This window comes from Protopterus annectens, chromosome 1.part1, assembly GCF_019279795.1.
Source record: "Protopterus annectens isolate FY-2018-M chromosome 1.part1, PAN1.0, whole genome shotgun sequence".
NCBI lineage: Eukaryota > Metazoa > Chordata > Ceratodontiformes > Protopteridae > Protopterus > Protopterus annectens.
Genome location: NC_056726.1, coordinates 569,320,933 through 569,343,125, shown reverse-complemented (window position 1 = coordinate 569,343,125; position 22,193 = coordinate 569,320,933). Strand labels below are relative to the sequence as shown.

Sequence of the window (22,193 nt, the reverse complement as noted above, 5' to 3'; positions counted from 1 at the left end):
AAAGCAGATTTGTGACAGACAGAAAGAAAATGATAGAAGACAAGCATACCCAGCCAATAGGCAGGTAGATTGCATTAGCAAAGACCTGAGACAGGATGACATAACTGTTGAAGAAGTCTGAGAGTGAGCCTGAACAGAGAAAAGTGGTGATAACTGACACGACACTGGCTCCACGTAAAAATGGGAAAAAGTTGGTTGCTTAATGCTCATCTCCATTTTAATATCTCACATTTCTTATTTTATCACACAATAATCTGTGCTAATATCTTTGCTATACCTTCAACTACCATTCATGAAGCCAATGAGCAGATCAGAAAAGGAGAGAGAAGTAATCCGGCAATACTCCTTCAAGATCCATTGTCTGAACACAGTTGTTAGCAGATGATGGATGAGGCATGGCTAGCCATCAAGCAGTGTGAACATTGGCTCTAGCTGTTGGTCACTGTTGATGTGACACCCTGGCCTGACCCCGTGAATAAAATGGGAAAAAAGGGGTTGATGCCTATGGTGGAGGAATGCCTACCAGAACACCTATTATAGCTGAACCTACTTCATGTTTTATGACAGTCTCTTTTTATATGTTGGCTAGTCACATGCTTCTTATGTCCAATGAAAACTGCAGGAAGACGAATTGAAAAAGTCTACAATAAAAGAAACAAATTAGGCAACATTTTAATGGAGTACCTCATCCAAGTCTGATGTTTGGGTCATCATCACCACTGATGCAGAGTTATAATCATAAACCAGAGCCCAGAAGTCTATAATGGTGTTTTTCAGGGGAAGCTGTGTAATGAGGAATCCATCTCGTTTCAAGTATGTCTGGAATGAGAAAAAACTGTTAGTGAGATAATGACAAATTACGAGTACTGCATTTTCCTCATTAAACATACATGCTCTGAGAGTTTCAAAGAAGTTTACTCATTCTGTTTTCATATTTAAGCATAAAATCATTTCAAGATAAATTTCTAAGTGACGTGAAGAATGCAAATGCAAGATGATGTTCAGTCTTGTCTGCCCAACTGCATCTGAAAAGACTTTGAAACCTCAGTATGGAGTATAAATTCTAGACAAACTTAGAAATAAGTATTTTAAGCTTTTCCTTATTGCACATTTTATCACAGTTTTTTGGAATACTTTTTCAGGAAAAGCTGCCATGTAGCAGTTTATATTTCTGCATTCCAAATACAGATTTGGGCATGTGTAAATGCATTCTCATCCACTACCTGCTATATGCACTTTCAGACACAGAACCCCATGCTGACAATCTCACACATTCAAATCCAGTTATGAGTACTATATACTGTCACACATTTTTATTCAGCGTTATAAGCACTATGCACTCCAGCATATTCTTATCCACGTTTATGAGGATTATCCACTCAGACACAGACTTGCCTATAGTTATGAGGAATATATGCTTTGCACATTCTTACCCATGTTTATGAGCAAGACGTACTGAGACACATTTTTGCATTCTTAACTTCAGTTACAAGAACAAAACACTTACACTCATTCCAATCCACTTTTTCAAGCACTATACTCTCAAACACTCCATATCCATAGTTATGTCTACTATGCACTCCTACATATTTTTTTACATATACTTGAGTATTATCCATGCCTGCAAATTTTACAGTTATACACTCTACATTTTCACAAGTACTTTTCCATAGTTATGAACTGTATACATATGCACATTGGTATCCACAGTCAGGAATACTATCCACTCGCACACATTCTTTTTCATAGTTATGAACAGTATACATGTGCACATTGGTATCCACAGTCAGGAATACTATCCACTCCCACAGGTCTTTTCCATAGTTATGAACTGTATACATGTGCACATTGGTATCCACAGTTAGAAATACTATCCACACCCACAAGTCTTTTCCATAGTTATGAACTGTATACATGTGCACATTGGTATCCACAGTCAGGAATACTATCCACTCCCACACGTTCTTTTCCATAGTTATGAACTGTATACATGTGCACATTGGTATCCACAGTTAGGAATACTATCCACTCCCACACGTTCTTTTCCATAGTTATGAACTGTATACATGTGCACATTGGTATCCACAGTTAGGAATACTATCCACTCCCACACGTTCTTTTCCATAGTTATGAACTGTATACATGTGCACATTGGTATCCACAGTTAGGAATACTATCCACTCCCACACGTTCTTTTCCATAGTTATGAACTGTATACATGTGCACATTGGTATCCACAGTCAGGAATACTATCCACTCCCACACGTTCTTTTCCATAGTTATGAACTGTATACATGTGCACATTAGTATCCATAGTCAGGAACACAATCCACTTCCACAGGTTTTTTTCCATAGTTATGAACTGTATACATGTGCACATTAGTATCCACAGTCAGGAACACAATCCACTTCCACAGGTTTTTTTCCATAGTTATGAACTGTATACATGTGCACATTAGTATCCACAGTCAGGAACACAATCCACTCCCACAGGTTTTTTCCATAGTTATGAACTGTATACATGTGCACATTGGTATCCACAGTTAGAAATACTATCCACTCCCACACGTTCTTTTCCATAGTTATGAACTGTATACATGTGCACATTGGTATCCAAAGTTAGGAATACTATCCACTCCCACACGTACTTTTCCATAATTATGAACTGTATACATATGCACATTGGTATCCACAGTTAGGAATACTATCCACTCCCACACGTTCTTTTCCATAGTTATGAACTGTATACATGTGCACATTGGCATCCACAGTCAGGAATACTATCCACTCCCACAGGTCTTTTCCATAGTTATGAACTGTATACATGTGCACATTGGTATCCCCAGTTAGAAATACTATCCACTCCCACACGTTCTTTTCCATAGTTATGAACTGTATACATGTGCACATTGGTATCCCCAGTTAGAAATACTATCCACTCCCACAGGTCTTTTCCATAGTTGTGAACTGTATACATGTGCACATGGGTATCCACAGTCAAGAATACTATCCACTCCCACACATTCTTTCACATAGTTATGAGTACTCTCCACTCCCTCAAATTGTATCCAGTTACAATTTCAACATATTCCCACACATCCTTATCCACAGTTATGTGTACTATCCACTGCACCAGTCTTACCATAGTTATGAACTGTATACTTCTTCACAATCTTACCCATAGTTACCAGTACTGTTTATTTCCACATCTTCCTATCCAGTTATCAGTATGTACCCATACATTATCAGTAGTTATGTGTATTATCCCTGCTCCCAAATTTTATCTGTAGTTACAAGTTCTATACAATCCCACAAATTCACGTCATGAATACTATCCAGTACAAAACATTCATATCCACAGTTATGAACTGTATGCATCTATATAATCTTCTCCACAGTTATGAGTATTATCCATTCCCACACATTCTTATACACAATTATGAGGAATATTCACTCCTACACATTGGTATCCAGAGTTATTAGGACTATCCACTCCTACAAATTATATCTCCAGTTACAAGCTCCATATATTTCCACATATCCAGTTCCACAATTATGAGGACTATTCACTTCTACACATTCTTATCCAGAGTTATGAGCACTATTTACTCTCACACATTTTATCTTCAGTTACAAGTTACATACATTTCCACATATCCGTATCCACAATTATGTGTACTATTCACAATTATATGTACTATCCACTGTACCACCTTTTTATCCACAGTTATGGAATGTTTACATCTGCACATTCTTATCAATAGTATTATCCCCTCCCACTCATTTATATATGTAATATCCACTACCACATATTGCTAGCCACAGTTATGTGTACTATTCATTCCAACATATTTTAATCTACAGTTATGAGTACTAGCAAATCCCACACATTCCTATTTACAGAGTCATGAATAGTATGCACTTCCATGCATTGTTATCACCAATTATGTGTACTAAGTGTGATTTCTGCTACCACACATTTTTATCCATAGTCATGAGCATTATCTACTCCCACAAACTGTTATGCACAGTTATAAACTGTGAATATTTATGCACTGTTATCCCCAGTTATGAGTATTATCCACTGTCACATTCTTATGGCAATTATGAGTGTTACTGTTTCCCACACATACTTATCAGTTATGTGTGTTATCCATGGCCTCACATTCTTACCTACAGTTACAAGCTCTATACTTTCACACATACTCGTATTCTTAGTTATTAGTATTGTCCACAGCATCTCATTCTGATCCGTGTTTATGAGCACTTTCCTCATATCAGCAATATCTTCACATAGGGTGGGCAGTAACATCGCTGGGTGATCATTCTAAAGCAGCAGTGAGATCCCATATATAGGAGCTGTGCATAAAGAAGTAGCACTCTGACAGGTTCATAGGTTGGTACTAGGCTATCAGACCTAGGGCCTATACAAGCCTAGCCATAACAATTCCCTGGCTATTTCTTCCCACAATATTTACTTTCCTGGATCCCTGTCTAGCAGGGCGACTGGCGTGATCCCCAGCGTGAATTTCCTATCTCCCATCCAATCATCAAGGTTTCTTTTGAAGAGGGACAAAGAGGTGCTCTGCTTGACATGTATGGGCAGTCTATTCCAGAGTCTGGGAAGTCTCTGGGTCAGGAACCTACCCCTCCAGCATGTTTTGTTCATTGTGATGACAAGGTTTAGATCCCTGGAGTCTGTGGCTCTGAGGGATTGGGATTTCTTTAAGTGTAGCATGTCCAACAGCTTTGGGTTTGACATGTGCTTGTATGTTAAACAGAGATCACCTCTGAGTAGACGATATGTGACAGGGTATAGCTGGAGTTTTTTTAGACGGTCAGCATAGGGCATTTGGTTTAGGCCTGTGATTTTTTTAGTGAGGTGTTTCTACGGCCTTTCCAGTTGTTGCAGATGTCTTGAGAGGTACATACCAAACGAGGCATTGTATTCTATAATGGGTCTAATGAGGGATGAGTACAGTGGGACAATGACCTCCTTTTTTCTGGATGAAAAGCTCTTAGTGATGAGGTGTGCCACATAGAAGGATTTCCTGACTGTTGTGGTGATGTGGTTATTGAAGGTGAGACCACTGTCCACCTTTGTCCCTAAGTCTCTTATCACACTTTTGGTGTTTAGTGTACTGCCGCCTATGTGGTAATTCACAGGTAGATGTTTTTTTCCCAAAGGGGATAACTATACATTTCTTGGTACTGAGCTTGAGCCCATGGCTCTGGCACCAAGCATCTGTTTCTGTAAGGCCCTTTTATAGAATATCCACATCATTTGGAGATTCAATAATGGCTCCCAGTTTGCAGTCATCTGTGAACTTTGCTAGTCAGAGTCCCTTAGTGTTGGCCTGTATTTCAGAGAAGTAGATTCCAAACAAGAGCGGTCCCAGGACTGAACCCTGAGGTACTCTACTTGTCACATGTCTGTAGCTGGATTTCGAGTCTGCTACTTTTACAGTGTGCGTTCTGTCAGTAAGCCAATTGGCAACCCATCAAGTGACGTAGGGATTAATCCCCAGCTTAGTAATTTATCTATGATTCCAGAGTGGGGGGATGGTGTTGAAGGCCATGGCGGGGTTCAGATAGGCTGTGTGGACTGCCTTACCCTTGTCCACAGCTCTGGAGACTGATTTGAAGAAGTCAATCAGGTTCAGGAGACAAGATCAGCCCTTCACAAACCCAAACTGGGTGGGGTCCAATGTTTGAAGGTTGCCAATGCCTTTGTTTATAAGTTCCACGATAATATGTTCCATGGCCTTGCAGATCAGGCTCGTCAGACTGATGGGGGCAATAGTTCTCAGGATCCAAGGTGGATCCCCCCTTGTGGAGTGGGATAACTGTAGCTGTGTGCCACTCAGTGGGCACGAAGCCTGAGGTGAAGCTATGATTAAACATGACACTTAGGTGAGGTGCCAGTTCATTTTGCAGTTCATGTAGTACATAGCCCGGTATGTCATCTGGTCACATGGATGCTGTATTGTTAGCTTTGGAGAGTGCGTTTTTTACCTGTGTGGCCATTATTACTGGAATTTGACAATCTTTTGGTATTGAGATGGGACATTTAGGGGGTGAGATGGGGGTGAAGTTTACACTGAATCGATCTGCCAGGATATTGGCAATATCCTTGGGATCAGTATATTTAATGCCATTCTGTTGTAGCTCAGAGCAGATCTGAGCATTGCCATTTAGATTCTTGACATAGCTATAGAATGCCTTGTGGTTGTCTTTGGAATCTTCGGCAATTTTTTTTTCGTAACTAGCTTTGTATTATAGGTTCATAGCTTCATAGATAGGTACTAGGCTATCTGCCTGAGGGCATTTATAAGCCTAGCCAGAGTGTGTCAGCTTTCGCTGCCCCATTGATTAATTAACTGAGCCTCTGTCAAGAAGAACCAATGAAGTGATCCCAGAGCTGTATTTTCTGTTACCCATCCACTCGTCAAATTTCCTCTTGAAGTGTGTTAGTGAGGGGCTCTGCCTAATGTAGTTAGGAATTTTGTTCCAAAGCATGGGGAGTCTCTGTGACAGGAATCTATCCCTCCAGCATGTTCTATTTATTCTTGTGTGAGGGATCTAAGCTCCTTACTGAGGCTGGTAAGGGAGTTTTTTGCATCCTGGGATTTTCCTCTTTTGTGCAACAGTTTCTTTCTTTTGTTGTAAAGTTTGTTTATAGCAGGAGACCACCAGATTGGCTTCCTTTTTTTTGGAGAGAGCATCTTGGTTCTATTTGGGATGACACGATTCATGCATGAGTGGATGTGCTCATACAGTGCCTTAGTGTAGGATTCAGCAGTCATACTTTTAGTTTCCATCTGCATGGGGTGGCTTTGGAGAAGACTTTTAAGGAGGTTTCCTTACTGGGGGGTGGGGGAGGGATGTGGATGTAAAGGGTGATTAGCTTATGGTCAGACCTGACCAATGAAGGGGTGACCATAGGTGTAGAGCATGGATTTCCCATGTTGGTAATGACCAGGTCTAGGATATTGGAGCCCTCATGGGAGTATGGATTAATTGATCCAGGGCATTGGAGTTTATGAATTCCAAGAACCATTGGGCAAAGGTGTTGGCACACAAGTAGTTTTCCCAGTTAATGGCAGGGTAGTTGACATCACCCAGTATTAGAGTGTTTGGTTGTATCTTATTTTTTTCCAGTATGTTTAGAAAGGTGAGAATCTTGGGGCATGGTGGGGGATCTGTAGCAGGCTACAATTTGGATTGCTCTCTTACCTAGTGTTAGTTGCGCCTGGGGAATTTCAGTCGCATTGTGTTGGGCAACTAGCCTGGTGTTGTGAATATCCAGGTCTATATTAGAACATCGAAGTTTCAAAACTTTGAATGTTCTAATATCGACCCCTATTCAGTGATCGCTGAAAATAGCGAAGCTACAGAAAAACAATTTTTTTCCTAGGGAAAGAATTCAGTTGTCCGTTTCTGTCACTTCGCTATTTTCAGCGCTGTGATGGAAAGTTACGGGTCGGGTTCAGGTAAGTGTGCGATTGGGCATGGGTTAGGTGAGTTATGGTTAGGTCATGGGTTAGGTATGTGTGCGATTGTATGGATGTGAGGGTTAGCGCGGGTTAGGTGAGTTAAGATTAGGGCGCGGGTCAGGTAAGTGTGCGATTGTGTGGACGTGAAGGTTAAGGCGGGGTAGATGAGGTGAGTGTGCGATAGTGATGGACCTTAGGCTTAGGGTTTAGGTTAAGCTAAGTGGATAGTTAGTGGTGTATGTACAGTTTAGTGTAGTGTTAGATGTAAGATTTTAGGTGTATGTGTGGAAAAAATTTGCTGTTTTGCATGTTGTCATCGTTCGCTGGATAGGAGTCGATATTAGAACATTCAAAGTTTTGAAACTTCGAATGTTCTAATATAGACCCGAATATCCTTGGTGAATATGGATACTCATCCACCTTTAGTGTTTTGGTCCTGGTTTGGTGGCCGAAAAGTGTGGTAAGAGCTGAAGCCTGGTATTGCAGAGGTCTCTGGAGCCTTGAACCAGGTCTCAGTGACTGCACAGATATTGATGTTCCCCATTTTTAGGAGTGCTTTGAGAGAGTGCATTTTGAGGTTTAGACTTCTAGAATTGAGTAGCATCACCTTCAGATTTTCCATGCTTGTACCTGTTACGGTGGTGGTTTTACTTGGCAACATCATCCACAAACATCCAAACCATAGCAGGATGCCTAACTAGGAGTTTGTCTCACTGTCCTGAATTGGGGGGGGGCTATTTAAACATCATCCCAACACACTAAGGCAATAACTAAAACTTTAGATGTACATATATAGTGGATATATTACCATAAACCTTTTTTATTTTTGAGCTACATATTGACAATTTTATTAATGATTAATGTTAATAGGCAGCCATCCATAAAAAAGATGTGCATCATACAGGGATATTGCTGCAGAATTTTCCATCAGTTGGACATACCCTAGCACATAACATGGATTGCATATTCTAGCATGATGTTTACAGGACGGATTGGGAATATAGGTGACTAATCAATATGCTCACATTATTTATATGGAAATCAAATAAATACTCTTTTGGAAGGCTAACAAGTCACAAACATATAAGAGACACAAATTAAGGCATAAATAAAAATATGCCATCAATGCAAAACATGCAATAGTCAAATATATCAACATAAAATATCAAACTCCCACAAATATATAAATAAAATGAATATTCTAAAAAGTTTCAAACAACAGAGTGTCATGAGGTCCATTAAAAGGTATAATTCCTGTTAAGACAACAATATACACACAGCGGTAGAGCAGGAGTGAAACACCTATCCTGTAACATTGACTCCATTATTCATAGTGCTACACCTATCCTGTAACATCAATCCTGTTATTCATAGTGCTACATCTATCCTGTAACATTAATCCTGTTATTTATAGCGGTACACCTATCCAGTAACATTGATCCTATTCTTCATAGGGTTACGCCTATCCTGTAACACTGATCCTGTTATTCATAGTGTTACACCTATCCTGTAACACTGATCCTGTTATTTATAGCCCTACATCTATCCTATAACATTAATCCTGTTACTTATAGCACTACACCTATCATGTAACATTGATCCTGTTATTTATAGTGCTACACCTATCATGTAACATTGAGCCTCTTTTTCATAGAGTTATGCCTATCCTGTAACACTGATCCTGTTATTCATAATGTTACACCTATCCTGTAACACTGATCCTGTTATTCATAGTGTTACACCTATCCTGTAACACTGATCCTGTTATTCATAGTGTTACACCTATCCTGTAACACTGATCCTGTTATTCATAGTGTTACACCTATCCTGTAACACTGATCCTGTTATTTATAGCCCTACATCTATCCTATAACATTAATCCTGTTACTTATAGCACTACACCTATCATGTAACATTGATCCTGTTATTTATAGTGCTACACCTATCATGTAACATTGAGCCTCTTTTTCATAGAGTTATGCCTATCCTGTAACACTGATCCTGTTATTCATAATGTTACACCTATCCTGTAACACTGATCCTGTTATTCATAGTGTTACACCTATCCTGTAACACTGATCCTGTTATTCATAGTGTTGCTCTTATCCTGTAACACTGATCCTGTTACTCATAATGCTACACCTATCCTGTAGCATCAATCTTATTAGTCATAGCGCTACACCTATCCTGTAACATTGATCCTGTTATTCATAATGCTACACCTATCCTGTAACACTGATCCTGCTATTGATAGTGTTAAACCTATCCTGTAACACTGATCCTGTTATTGATAGTACTACACCTATACTGTAACATTGATCCTGTTATTTATAGTGTTAAACCTATCCTGTAACACTGATCCTGTTATTCATAGTGCTACACCTATCCTGTAACATTGAGCCTGTTATTCGTAGGGTCACACTTATCCTGTAACACTGATCCTGTTATTCATAGTGTTGCGCCTATCCTGTAACACTGATCCTGTTACTCATAATGCTACACCTATCCTGTAGCATCAATCTTATTATTCATAGTGCTACACCTATCCTGTAACATTGATCCTGTTATTCATAATGCTACACCTATCCTGTAACACTGATCCTGTTATTCATAGTGCTACACCTATCCTGTAACATTGAGCCTGTTATTCGTAGGGTCACACTTATCCTGTAACACTAATCCTGTTATTCATAGCGCTACACCTATCTTGTAACATTGACCCTGTTATTTAGAGTGCTACACCTATCCTGTAGCATCAATCTTATTATTCATAGTGCTACACCTATCTTGTAACATTGATTCTGTTATTCATAGTGCTACACCTATCTTGTAACATTGATTCTGTTATTCATAGCGCTACACATATCCTGTAACACTGATCCTGTTATTCATAGTGTTACACCTATCCTGTAACACTGATCCTCTATTCATAGTGATTCTGTTATGGTGGCATATAATGAAACTGTACCATGTACATTATAAAAATCACTGCCACAGGGAACATATTCATGGATAGGAAATTACTAAGTAGTTTCCTTAATAGACTCCTGGTAAATCTACATTCCATCTACAGATACAGTACCATTCAATGCACTACAGCCATCCATAACACCCCTGAGAGGAGGATCCTATGGTAGTGAGCTGGTTTCACCAGAGATCAGAGCTAAGGATAAACTGTAGGCATACACCTCAAGGAGCTTTTACAAATTAAGAAACCCATTGTGACAGGTGGCTTATTACTACATGGTCAGCCTTCTGCGTCAGGGTCCAAATGCACAGATGGGTCATACCTACAACCTCTCCCTCCCACTCATCCAGTGGACCTCTATTTGTGCTTTACTCTGGTGGCCAGTTGAGAGCAAATACCAGGAAAGTGAGCACCCAGCATGAATATACCACATGACTCTCCATTTTTAACTATTTCTATAGTTGCATTTGCATACACTATTTCTGTTTCTGTGTTGGCACAGTAGGTAGTAACTATCTCTATCCCAGTATGATCATGACAAAATTTGTACTTGTAAACTGCATTAGTTTATAGGACCTGCATATTGGCATGTTTAACAAAACTTTGGAAAGTCCATAATGATAGACTAAAGCTTCCAGAACATAAGGTATTGCATACGATAGGAATGTAGCTCCTTAAATGCTCCCATGTCTCAGTTATAAATCTATTCCTTTCTACTCTTGAATGACATAAAATGTGTCCCTGGTTCATTTATTTATAACATTATTTTCTCAGATTCAAATACCTATTTATTAACTCACTCTCTATTTATAAGATTATCTCATAGCACAGCATGTAAAATGAATGGCTACTAGATTCAGGAATTGCTTTCCCTATACAAGTCCAACATATTTACAGTTACAGAAATAGGATTCAGGTCTTGTGCCAGTATACTATAATGACACTATCTGTATAAAATTGCAAAATATGCAAACTTTCTCACATATGTAGCTTATCCTGCGTGGCTTCTTGCCTATGTACTGTCTCATTCTAACTCTATAAAATCATAAAAGATGCTTTTATACTATGTATCTGATGTTAAAGCTTTGTGTTTATATACTGTCTATGTAAATATGAATGCTACTGTTATACTCATGATAATTGCTTGCAGTTGATTTGTGCAGCTTTTCTCCCCTGGCCTCTGCTGAAAATGGACATGCATCCAGTCAGACAAATATAATGAAATTGCAGTTTCCTAATAAAACATCTTTAGATATGATCATACATATGTATGTGCAGGAGATGTAATAGTAATCCACAAAGATGAATTTACTTTTCCACTAGTAAAAGAAATTTTGTTATTTGTTTGCAGTAAAGGTTGCCTTGTTTGTGTCATAAAAGTGAACTGAATCACCTTTTCTTGCTCCATAAAACTCAGTACAGACCATACTGGCAAACCTCTTCTAGTGCCTCAGCATATGTCTTCAAGGAATCTAACACTCTGGTAAAAATCAGTTTAATAACACTAAAAGCATGACATCAGCATGCTGTTTTACTGGCCTCACTACTCCCTATAATGCCAACATAGTTGCACACTGAGCAGTGTTGCCACCCCCCCCACAGCCCCCAGTTGAGCAACTCTTGATAGTCCGAGCGCAAAAGTTAGTCAGTCTAGCCGACTCCTTTCCCTAATAACTCATACGGTAAAAACATGCTATAATGCACAGGCAGTTTCCCATCATTTTTCTGGCCAGCCTGATTGACATGGGAATGTTGAGGCAATGTAGTAATTGCCTAATGTATACTGACAACCATTAACTTCTACAACAAGCAAAGACCCAAAGACCCATATGTAAGTACACTATGAAACTGAAATCACTTCTCTCATGTAACAACAAACAGGATACCAAACAGGTTGTCAGTACGCACTCTTCACCTCTCACACAACATAAAGGCACTACACAAAGACACACATATGTGGAGGTACTCACTAGAAATCTATCAAAAGTTCAGAGACTGTAAACACTGTTAGAAAATAGAAACCACTGCACATAACAACACATAAAAATGTGTCTCAGCAAATAAGTCCCTAATGCAAAACACCTCTAAACCTAATGTTCTGGTTATTGGCAACTCCACAGTGAGACACACAGATATTTCAGTCACCAAGCTGAACAAGGAGAAGGTCACGGTCAGCTGCCTGTCAGGTGCCAGGATCCACCAGATTATGCATGCACTCAAGCCACTGAACAATAAGTATCATTATGATTAGGTCATAGTTCATGTTGGGGTGAATTACTTGAGATGTACTTCTCTGGACTATATGAAAGAGATGTAACTGAACTCTCAGATTATTTGTCCCACGCAAGTATGACCGTAGTACTAAGCAGCATTCTACCTTCACCCAGGATGATACCACAGTATAAACAAAAAATGATCGACTTCAACAATTGGCTTAGCTTCTTGTGTCACTCCAGGGGGATCCAGTATCTGTCATCCTGGAATAACATGATAGACAGGCCATGCTGCTTTGCCAGAGATGGTTTGCATCTGTCTCCTCTAGGCTTTTAAATGCTGGCAAAGTCTCTTGCGTCTCCCATAGTGCTTTCTTTAGGCAGTGTCAAAACAACAACATTTCCAATGTAACAGAATCCACTCGATGCAAACTCAAGGTCTTGCTGCTTAATGTTAGAAGTCTAAGTATGAAGCTGCACTTTCTGGAAGCACTCCTCACTTCAAAAGATGCTGATATCTGTGCAGTCACTGAGACATGGTTCAAGGCTGCTGAGAGCACCCTGGCCGTGCAAGGCTACAATTTCTTCCACATGTTCAGACTTCAAAATGAGCATGAAAGAACCAACGTTGGAGGGGTGTCCATCTTCATTAAAGCCAAATACACCTCAAGACTGGTCAAACAGTATGACTCTCTCTCACTGCTCCATGTCCAATTAACTATAGGCAAAATACCCTACCACATCATTGCTAGCTATAGGTCCCCCACCATAAGCCAAGAAAAGCACACCACCTACCTGGACTTACTGGAATCCCTCTCCATACAGCCCAACACTTTAGTCATGGGTGGTTTAAACTATTCTTCCATCAACTTGGTGACATACACGATCCCAAACACACTCCCCCAAAGGTTCCTGGACTTTGAAAATTCAAATGCTCTATAACAGATAGTCTGCACACACACAAGAGGCTCTTATGTCCTAGAAACAGTACTCACCAACATGAGGAATCACTGCACCCCCCCCCCCCCGAGTGATGCCTTCCCTGGTAAAGTTGGACCAGAAAACTGCCTTGTTCAAAGTAAATTTTGCATACCGCTCAACTATCCAGATTTCTGCCCCATGTTTTTGACCTGTTTCTCATAAAATTGTGGTTTTCTAGCAAATTACTGGCAACTTATTGAGGATTCTAGTCAGAGTATAATGACAGATGTGAGTTTCAGGCTTCATACCTTTCAGAAAATTAATTCTAATTCAAAGCTTGTTATTCCATAAACTTTCTAAGTTTGTAAGAGCAATATTTAAAAACTGTCCCTATTTTTGGGCCTTTGTCTCCCATTATTTATGGCTTTGTCCAGATTTCTTGCTCTAAGAAGTTGAGATGATTGAACTATTGGACTTGACACCTTCACAGGAGCAAAAAAACTTAATAATTTTTTCAAAGCAAATTACAGACTACTAAGTAATGGTATAAAATGTTTTATACCCCCCGCATTTAGAGACAACAGTGACTGCTGTGCAGAGATGTACGCAGATGAACTGTACAAACACTTAAGCAACTGCATAGACTCGGTTGTACCTAATTAGATCAAAACCAGGTTCTCCCAAAAAAAAAACAACCACGCTAGTGGGCCTCAAGTATAAATTGCTTATATAACAAGAGAAAGAAACTGATATCTAAGAATAAAAGGGAACTAACTCAGCAGAGGAATAATTCCCTCCTCAGCTTGAACAAGAAAATCAGAAATCTTGTGAAATCCTCTAAAGCTAAGTATATAAAAATAGTGTCCCTAGCTAAGGATAATCATAAGGAATTCTTTAATTACATCCAAAATCTAAAAGGGAATGCCAAGCTATGTGCAGCACTGGTAAAAGGTACCACTCATACTGCACCAGAGGAAATCGCTAACCTGCTAGCTGACAGATTTAGTACAACCCCCCCCGGCTCCACTGGCCATACCTCAAAGCATACCCAACACCAGTCCTCTGCCTAGTATCTTTAGAGATCAAGTCATATCTGTGCTCTACAAAGCCAAAAATACATCCTCAGCTGGACCAGAAAACATCCCAGGATGCTTATTAAGCAATCTAAAGCAGGACAGACCCACTTAGTGTTCTCTTTAAACATAGCCTGAGAACTGGCTTTGCTCCAGCAGAGTGGAGAACAGCAACAGTAATCCTCTTGCACAAAAGTCTAACCAGTCTCATCTGCAAGACCATGGAAAGAATCATCATGGAACTTATCAAGAAGGATGTAAGCATCCCTCAAACTCTACACCCAACCCAATCTAGCTTAAGAGTAGATCATGCTTATTAATCCTAGTAGACTTCTTTGAGAAAGTCAGCAAAGCACTAGATGAAGGTAAGACAAAGCATACTGCCTATTTTTAGCCGGCCTAGGCTTTTGATGCAATCCCCCACTCAATTATCATTGAAAATTCTCCTCAGCTGGGGATTAACCCTTATGTCACTAGATGGGTGGCCATCTGACTCACTGACAGAACACATAGTGTCAAAGCTGGTGACTCCACCACTACCTACAGACCCATCACTAGTAGCGTACCACAAGGTTCTGTGCTGGGCCATTTACTGTTTGGAATCTGCTACTTGGAAGTCCAGGCTAAATTAGATGGCCTTTGGCTTACCAAGTTTGCTGATGATTGCAAATTGAGTGCAATCACTGAGTCCCCAATGATGTAAATATACTACAGGAGGAGCTAACACAGACAAATGACTGCTGCCAAAGCCATGGTCTAAAACTAAATGCAATATTATTCCCTTTGGCAAAGTAGAATTTCGTTCTAACTACAGTATTGGCAACATCCCCTTAAGCTCAAACCCAGTATGAGAGATCAAGGAACAGAGGTACCCAGCAAGCTGAACTTTGACAACCAAGTTTCCTCTGTGGTAAGGAAAGCTTCTACATTGTGCACCTCATAAGTAAGGGCATCACATCCAGGTTTAAGGATGTTATAGCCTAGCTGTACATGACCCTCAGACCACTAATAGAGTACAATGCTTCCTTTTGCATGTACCTCAACAGACACCTGCAGCAGCTGGACAGACCACAGAGGTTCCTCACCAAGAAAATACATGGCCTCCAAACCATGATGTATGTGGATAGATTAAGAGCCCTGTCACTGTACTCTGTATCGTACAGCCTGCTGACAGAACACTTGTGCCTGGCCTGCAGGGCAATCTCCGACCCTGCCCTGATGGAAATGCTGCACATCTACAAAATTAAATGGCACAAGAGTCACTCACTCTAGGGATCTTAACCTAGTCTGTGACACTATCAGAACATGCTGAAGAGACAAATAGGTCTCCTAGAGACTGCCTCTCCTTTGGAATAAACTTCCAGTTCATGTGAAGCAAAGCTCCTCACTCACTGTATTCAAGCACAGCCTAAACAAATGGATGAGAGACTGCAAATTCACTGTGGAGTGGCAACCATGTCCCTCATGGACAGGGAGAGTCAGTGTTGACCATATACTAGCTCTGTAAAATATATGTACTTTATAAGGACAAATGAGGAAACTTGGGATTAACATGGCTAGATTTGTAAGGGCTCTAGGGCTGATAACCTCTTATGAACCTATAAAGGTTCTCAATTCAATATATGGCTGTCATAGTCCTGGTACAACTGTAATCTCATCTACTGCTTTTTGTTCTTCAAAGAACCTCCTATGCTTATTGTCAACCTCACAATTTACAAAAAAGATAAAAAAAATCTGCCATAAAGTTTCTGCAATTAATCTTTGTAACGAAATGCATTATATGTCAATCATAAATAATCTGTTTTCATTTTTTATCCTCCTTTAATTCTCCTGTGTACTATTTCCATATCAAGTGTAAAGAAAACTGTGACAACTTATGTTGACCTAAAATATATGTACGCTTATTGTCTAAGACGTACTAATTATTGTTTACCTGTTTACTCATTTTATTGTGGAGCTTTTATCCCTTGTGCTTCTCTGAAAAGGAGCAGCTCAATTACCCAGTCAGATCATCCTGGTAAACAAATGCAATAACTAAGTAAATGAATGAATAAATAACTAAATAAATAAACATTAATTATTCTATTCCAATTAATCTCTTGGTTCATTCCTTTAGGCTTCAACGGGCTAAATGTTAGTATGTAAACAGCTTCCTTAAACTGAAGTTGTCTTTCCCATCCATACAATATGAAATAGAAGCATGTACTAACATTTGAGGGATGGATGGATGGAGAGGCTATTTTTACTTCATTTTTCTAAAATTCTAAATGACAAGGCTCTGATTCATCATCAAAGAATTAAGGCAGTGAGCCTTCCTTGTATTATTTCACAAAATGGAATTTTCATATTTCATCTTCTGTTGTCACAGTGAAACTTGAATATTCAAAAGCTTATACCTACTGTATGACCTCACACTTGATTCTTTTAAGAAGGGAACACATAGAACTTTGTCTTCTGTGCAGGGGAGTATATGGTGCTTGCCCCTGCATAAAACTTCCCTGCACATTCTAGCCTGTTTGCTAAATTAGGTGCATAAAACTAAGTTTTGGAGAGAACTAAAAGAAATGCACTATATCCTCAAAACCATGTTTCAGATGACACACACTGAAACTAAGTGTGGAAGATTTATCACTTCCCAAACCCATCAACCTCCTTTACTGTTTTAAAGGAAAGCAGTGCTATGGTAAAGATCGTTTTATCTCAAATAAAAAAGAATATTTTGTGATGCACCAAAGAACACATAATAACCTAAAATTGTTTTGGTTAGGTATCTGTCATGTGCTCATCGCAGGAAAATCTTGCCAGCCAAGCTCTATGCTTGATATAATTTTAAATGAAATGATACGTGAATTTATTCCGCATTTTGAGAATATCATCCCCAAAATAATTTTGCATCTGCTTAATATTTATATATATATATATATATATATATATATATATATATATATATATATGTATATAAAAGCTTCAAATTGAATAGCTATATACATGTCAGACTAAATCCTGTACCTAATTCTGACAAACAAAATGTATTAAAAAGATTAACTTGGATTTAATATAGCAGAATATTTTCTTTCAGAATACTGGAAATTAGAAGCAGATGCTGTAGAATTGCATGTACATAGTCTATTCAATTGCGACAACAAAGTAAACCATGTTCCAGTGTTGTGAAAAAAAAAATGAATAACACTAGACTACTGATCTATCCATAATGATGTTCAAAACAACATAAATGGAGATTGCCCGATCTGTCTGCGGCATCCATTAGCCAAAATCATGAAAAGTTGCATTTACAAATAGCTGCTACTCTGTCAGCTAAACAATATTCTGTGTAACTGCCATTAGGAGTTTAGAGGTGGCTATAGCAGTGTCAAAGCACAGCTCCAGGTCAATACATTTTTATTCATTCATCCATCCATCCATCCTCAACCCCTTTTACAATTTTAAACCCGAGAGAACATGTTAGAGCAATATTCCAAAATTTAACTAAAGTTTTTTTATAGCCAATCATCACATCCAGTTTCAAAAACTAAAAATGCTGGAATGATAAATATGGACAATGGAATTGTTTTCTAATTATTTGGAAGTCAAACTAAATCTGTTCCATGGGATATTGTGCCATTCCCCCTTGCCTTGTGCCTGAGAATGTTCTGCTGTCCCACTGGGCTCTGAGCTTGGACCACTTTTTTTAGCCTCCTTTGGCAGTAACTTTAATGAATACTGTGGCAGTGCTGAATTTGTAACATAAACTAACAACTCTGATGTTATGTTCTATAAGCTCAATATTGGAGGGGATTTCACTCTTCAAAAGACTTTTATCTCAGTAGAACCCGGGCTGAGGGAATCAGGTTTGTTCCTTAATGTCAGCAAAACAAAAGCAAGCTGTTATCTGCAAATGAATCAGTTCCAACAAAGAAATGCCACCACATATGCTGATAACTAACAAAAGCATGAATGAATTTATTAACTCTAGAAAAATAGATGAACTGTCTTTGACTCTCAAGTGACATTTGATTAGAACATGCAGACTGTCATAGCTCACGTTAACCAGACATTTGGCATTCATTTTGTATCAAAACTATTTACAATTAGCTCAGTTTAACTCACAATGGCAAAAATGTTTCTTCTACTACATGTGCAGTAAATGAGTTTGCTAATCTAATTTTACATAAACCCCGGGCAGTCCTGGACTAAGATTACTAAGTTTATAGTAGGCCATATTCAAAAACAAATTGTACGTTACCCAGATATGTCAAATGGCTTAAATCTAAGATCATATACGTATGATGTAGCTGAGTTTTGATGATAATCTACTTTATGTTCTGAAACACCCATCCCTTTGTGATGCACTTAAAATATATAATGCAGCATGTACACTCAGTTAATCAGTAATCTATCTGGTTTTCATCTGTGATTTGAAAATGGAGTCAGAATTTAATGCTTTGCCACACTGATGGGAAAATCTGAAAAAAATCATATCCTTTCAGAGACTGATGCATAAAAAATAATTCTTTAAAAGTCAGTAAAAGTATATTTAGGCAATAGCTGGTTTTGCAACTGTGGTAACATTTGGTAAAAGTAAAAACTGCAATCTTATGTTATAATTAGTATAACATCAGTGGTCAACCACTCTGTGTTCTTCACTAGTACCTTCCAGCTGGTTTACCTCCCAAACCATTACTCTGTATACTTGCCTCCCTCACCTTTTAGGTATGCCGTCTACCTAACCCTTGTGATGCCCTTATTCTCATACCATTTCACTTACTGTCTTCTGCACAGAGGTATCATTGTTCTTATGCATACAACTGATTAGCAATGACAGAATCCTTGATGAATAACTCACTAATCTGGTGGTTTCGACATTCATTTATACATATATATTGCAATAGGCTTACATCTTTTCTGATTCTAATTGATGACATATTAGCATACAGTTTGCATATCTCCATGCATGCACTGCTCTCCAAATACACAGACAAGAACTACTTTGTGCACGGTTGCACATATCAGGACCACTGTTGTTATTGCCCTTGACTTCTATTCTACTAGTTGTGAGCAGAGCAGTCGATTGACTGCCTTTTTTTTCCTGAGATGAGTGAGATGACCACTCACTTCCATATACACTTGTCGGCTGTTGTTTAACCCAAATAATTGACTCATTTTTGGGTCTTATGAGTTGAAGTCTGTACTTTATCAATCTAATCCATGGAGCTTACACTCAATATATATTTTATTTACATTCATAAAGGTATGTGATAAATCTCTCACAATTCTGGTCTATAATGACTGTACATAAGTATTTACAGGATCTTTCAAATGAGTTCTGCACACCAGGAATGTCCTGGTTAACAAATGTAAACAAATAAATAATCAAATATATCATTAATCTTTGTTGTATAGCTGCAATGTGCCTTAAAATATGGATCCATATGTCCTTTGATAGTCCCTACCTCTCTACACTAGAAATGAAAGTAAAACCCATTTCTTTAAATTATGTATTTGGATAATTTGATTACAAAATCCCAAAGTGTATTCATCTATGGGTCATGCTCTGCAAGAGGGGATTTGTTCTTACCTCTAAAGTGTAGTAACCTTTGAGACATTCATTTATTTAGAAGGTAACAACCCCCTGCATGGAGAATATGGTGGATATATTTCATGCAAATGACTATTCTTTTTTATTTGGACAAATGAACTTTAATTGTTTTGTTTTGTGAAAACTGCATTCAGTTAAATAGTCTTTTACAATTGCCCTATAGGTGGGGGTAGTATTATGGAGCCAGATAACATTAATAGCTAGTCAATAAGATACTGTAGGTTTTTAATGTACTTAACCACGAACAACTGGCATAAATGAACATCTATTCCACTGTCCTGGTTATCAAAATCTTTGACCATGTTTAGACCTTAAATAAAGAAGTCAAGACAGATCCTGGAGGTTACAGCTACCTTACTGATCCTTTTGGGAAAACTTCTTGCTGCAGTGACTCAATTTTTCATTTAGAAACTATGGCTCAAAATATTTCCTTATAGCAGGTAGAGATGTTGGGGCCCTAGTGTGTTAGATTTGCTGTATGCTTATTATTCAGTGGTGAGCTACTTCAAAATATTTTTAAATCCTGTTCCATGGCATCAAGAAAGACAATATTGTTCATTGCACTAAGAATATAAATGCATTAAAGTAATATGCTTACATGTTAAGCTTTGATCATAGAAGGTAATAAAAAAATATTCTTTTAGATGTGTATTTATGTATACATTTTTTCTTTTACTTCTCATGATCATTAAACCTCCCTCATGCTCACCCCATTGGCCCATTCATTATCGGGGTAACAGCCCATTGGCCCATTAATTTTTAGGACAACAGCCCATTGGCCCATTGGCCCATTCATTCACCTCAGTGAGAATCAAGCACAGCACTGGGGAGAGAGCAGCACTTACAAGCAGAGATTGCATAGAAGATGCATGCCCCCCTCCCCGAGTGATTTGAGTAGGCACTACCCCATCACTCTTGTCTCACTCAGACAACCTCTCCAGTGCTTTAGCCATTAATTGGTTTTAGGATGCCTTGGTTTTATTTGGAGCTTATACCTCAATGCCACAGATCTGATATTTATTTTAAGTAATGAAGATAGGTGTAACTTCTGTAGCATGTTCCATAGTCTGTATACAAGACAGAGTAGATTATAATAGGATGAAGAAAAACTTACCACCAGTTTTATGGCTAGTTTTCACATATGCCATGCTCTGCCCTTATAAATGCAATTATTTTACATTTGTTTACCAGGAAAGTCGGACTTGGAACAGGCCAATTTTCAGCAGAGGCCTGGGAAGAAGCATTCAGATGCATGTCTTTATAACATGGGAGGAAATCTGAGTACCCTGAGAAAACCGACACAAACACAGGGAAGATATTCAGACTCTGCACAGAAGGCAGCCCAGCCGAGAATCAAACCAGGGAATTTCTTTCTGTGAGGCAACAATGATAACCACTGCACCATCCAGCAGGACTGTTGTCATACTTGTTGGTTTTGATAGAAGTATTTTATGATAATTTGTCTCAAAAGTAGAAGAGAAATGTGCTCTCAACATTGTAAGTCATCTACATTCATCTTACATTGTGCATTTAGTTAATGATCTACTCTAGTAGTAACAGTTTTATTCCTTGGGGCCAAATTAATGTAGATAACAATGAATTGGTTTACTGTCAACAGCAATGGATTGCCTTTCAACAATGAGTTAAATGAAACTTAGTGAACAAGATTTACCTCCTTCATGGTTGTTTGAAATGGAAGGAAGTATAAAAATTTGTGAGACGTTCAAAGCATGCTCCTCCACATCTAGGAATACAAAGGACTTTGTGTTAAGAAAGGCTTACAAGCATTTAGAAATATTGTTGCCATCTGGTCAAGTTTCAGCTGAACTCCTATTTGTCATAGCCAGCTTTTGCCTTCTGTAGACAAATTTTACATCATTACGTTCAAATATTTTAGCTAAAGTTTTTAATATTACACTTAATTCA

The 22,193-nt window shown here is 38.6% G+C and overlaps 1 protein-coding gene across 1 annotated transcript in view; it reads right to left on the bottom strand.

Moving 5' to 3' along the window:
* Positions 1–22,193, bottom strand: part of LOC122814881 — a 1,525,389-nt gene that overhangs the window by 170,536 nt on the left and 1,332,660 nt on the right. The window contains exon 30 of the mRNA XM_044087155.1: positions 685–819. Coding sequence (XP_043943090.1) covers positions 685–819 — 135 coding nt within the window. The remainder of the gene's footprint in view (positions 1–684; positions 820–22,193) is intronic.